Genomic DNA, 1,245 nt, shown 5'->3' with positions numbered 1-1,245 from the left:
GGGCTTCTTCGGCTTGTCAAAGATGCCAGGTCCATAAGTGGAAAAGAAAATCTCAACAAGGAGAGGGAATTGCAACAGGGCGAAAAGGGTAACTGGAAGACTGGCAAGCAAAATAATTGGAAATGAAGCCCACGCTATTCTTTCATGGAGAACAATGAACAGGGCAACTCCAAAGGCTATCATCATGGTTGCTATGGAGAAGAAAAGCATGGAAAGCCCAATCATCAATTTTGTAGGCACAATCTGGAGGAAATCTTCTTCCCCATATCGGGATGTCAGGATTCCTAAGAACATCAGCAAAGAAGTTGTGGAAGTGAAAAGTGACAATGCATCAGATATCATGAAAATCAAGAAGGAACTTCGATCCAAATAGAGCGGGACCCCTGCCTCATCATATCCTCCAGGCACTGTAAACACTGCTGAAAACATAATGGTGACGATTAGAGCGGTAACAACCGTGCAAGATTCAGCAGTTTTCTTGGTCCATTGCTCCCCTTGTTCTACTAATTTCTTATGATGATCCGTGAACAAAGCTCGGGGTGTTTTGAAATGGTTGTTGATCATCTCCTTGTACTTGGGTTGTACAACACTCTCCACTTCCTGCAATAAGAATAAGAAAGAATTTATGGATGAGTAATTTTTCTTTTACTTCAGTTTTAAACCTAAAGAAGCTTATGTATGTATGTATGTATGTATGTAGTCACCTTAAACCATTGAAGCTCCCTTTGCATCTGCAGAGCTGCACCTGAAACACGATCAAGCTGAGAGGAAGGAGCTAAGAATGCTGCCTGGTGTAACATGTTGTTAAAATCCTTATCCCAATGAGTTGCCATATAGTTTTTCTTTGCACCCATTTTATATATAAGGCTGAATATCTTTTCTTGGCGTTCAGCGGTTGCTACAAAAAAAATGTTCCGGTCCTTGTCATCATGGAACCAAATCACCTCAGGATAATGTTTCATGATCTCTGTGACAAACTCAACCAACCCGCGCTTAACTGCTTCAAATAGTGCTTTCTTTACCAGAGATACCAATTTGTACTCCTCTTCTATAGTTGATACCTCTCGGCAAACGCAAGTTAACAGTTCTTTGGCTTGAACATGCGTCAACTTCAACTCATATATGCTTGTGACTCCTGGGACTGATGGCAACAAGCAGAGTTAGGCTCAAGCAGATATGAAAGGTAGGTAGAGTTGTTTCTTACCAGAAAGTTTTAAGCATTTCCAGAATATTTGCGATAGTAGG

General features: G+C 41.0%; 1 protein-coding gene across 1 annotated transcript in view; it reads right to left on the bottom strand.

Moving 5' to 3' along the window:
- Positions 1–1,245, bottom strand: part of LOC110429091 (Ankyrin repeat family protein) — a gene marked incomplete at its 5' end in the record, with an annotated part of 3,064 nt that overhangs the window by 692 nt on the left and 1,127 nt on the right. Inside the window, 3 exons of the mRNA XM_089785744.1 lie at positions 5–600; positions 705–1,141; positions 1,205–1,245. Of these exons, the coding sequence (XP_089641870.1) occupies positions 5–600; positions 705–1,141; positions 1,205–1,245 (1,074 nt within the window). The remainder of the gene's footprint in view (positions 1–4; positions 601–704; positions 1,142–1,204) is intronic.

The sequence above is a fragment of the Theobroma umbraticum genome, unplaced genomic scaffold (assembly GCF_002168275.2).
Source record: "Theobroma umbraticum cultivar Fairchild unplaced genomic scaffold, ASM216827v3 scaffold_44.0, whole genome shotgun sequence".
NCBI lineage: Eukaryota > Viridiplantae > Streptophyta > Magnoliopsida > Malvales > Malvaceae > Theobroma > Theobroma umbraticum.
This window is presented reverse-complemented; position numbering and strand designations above follow the sequence as displayed.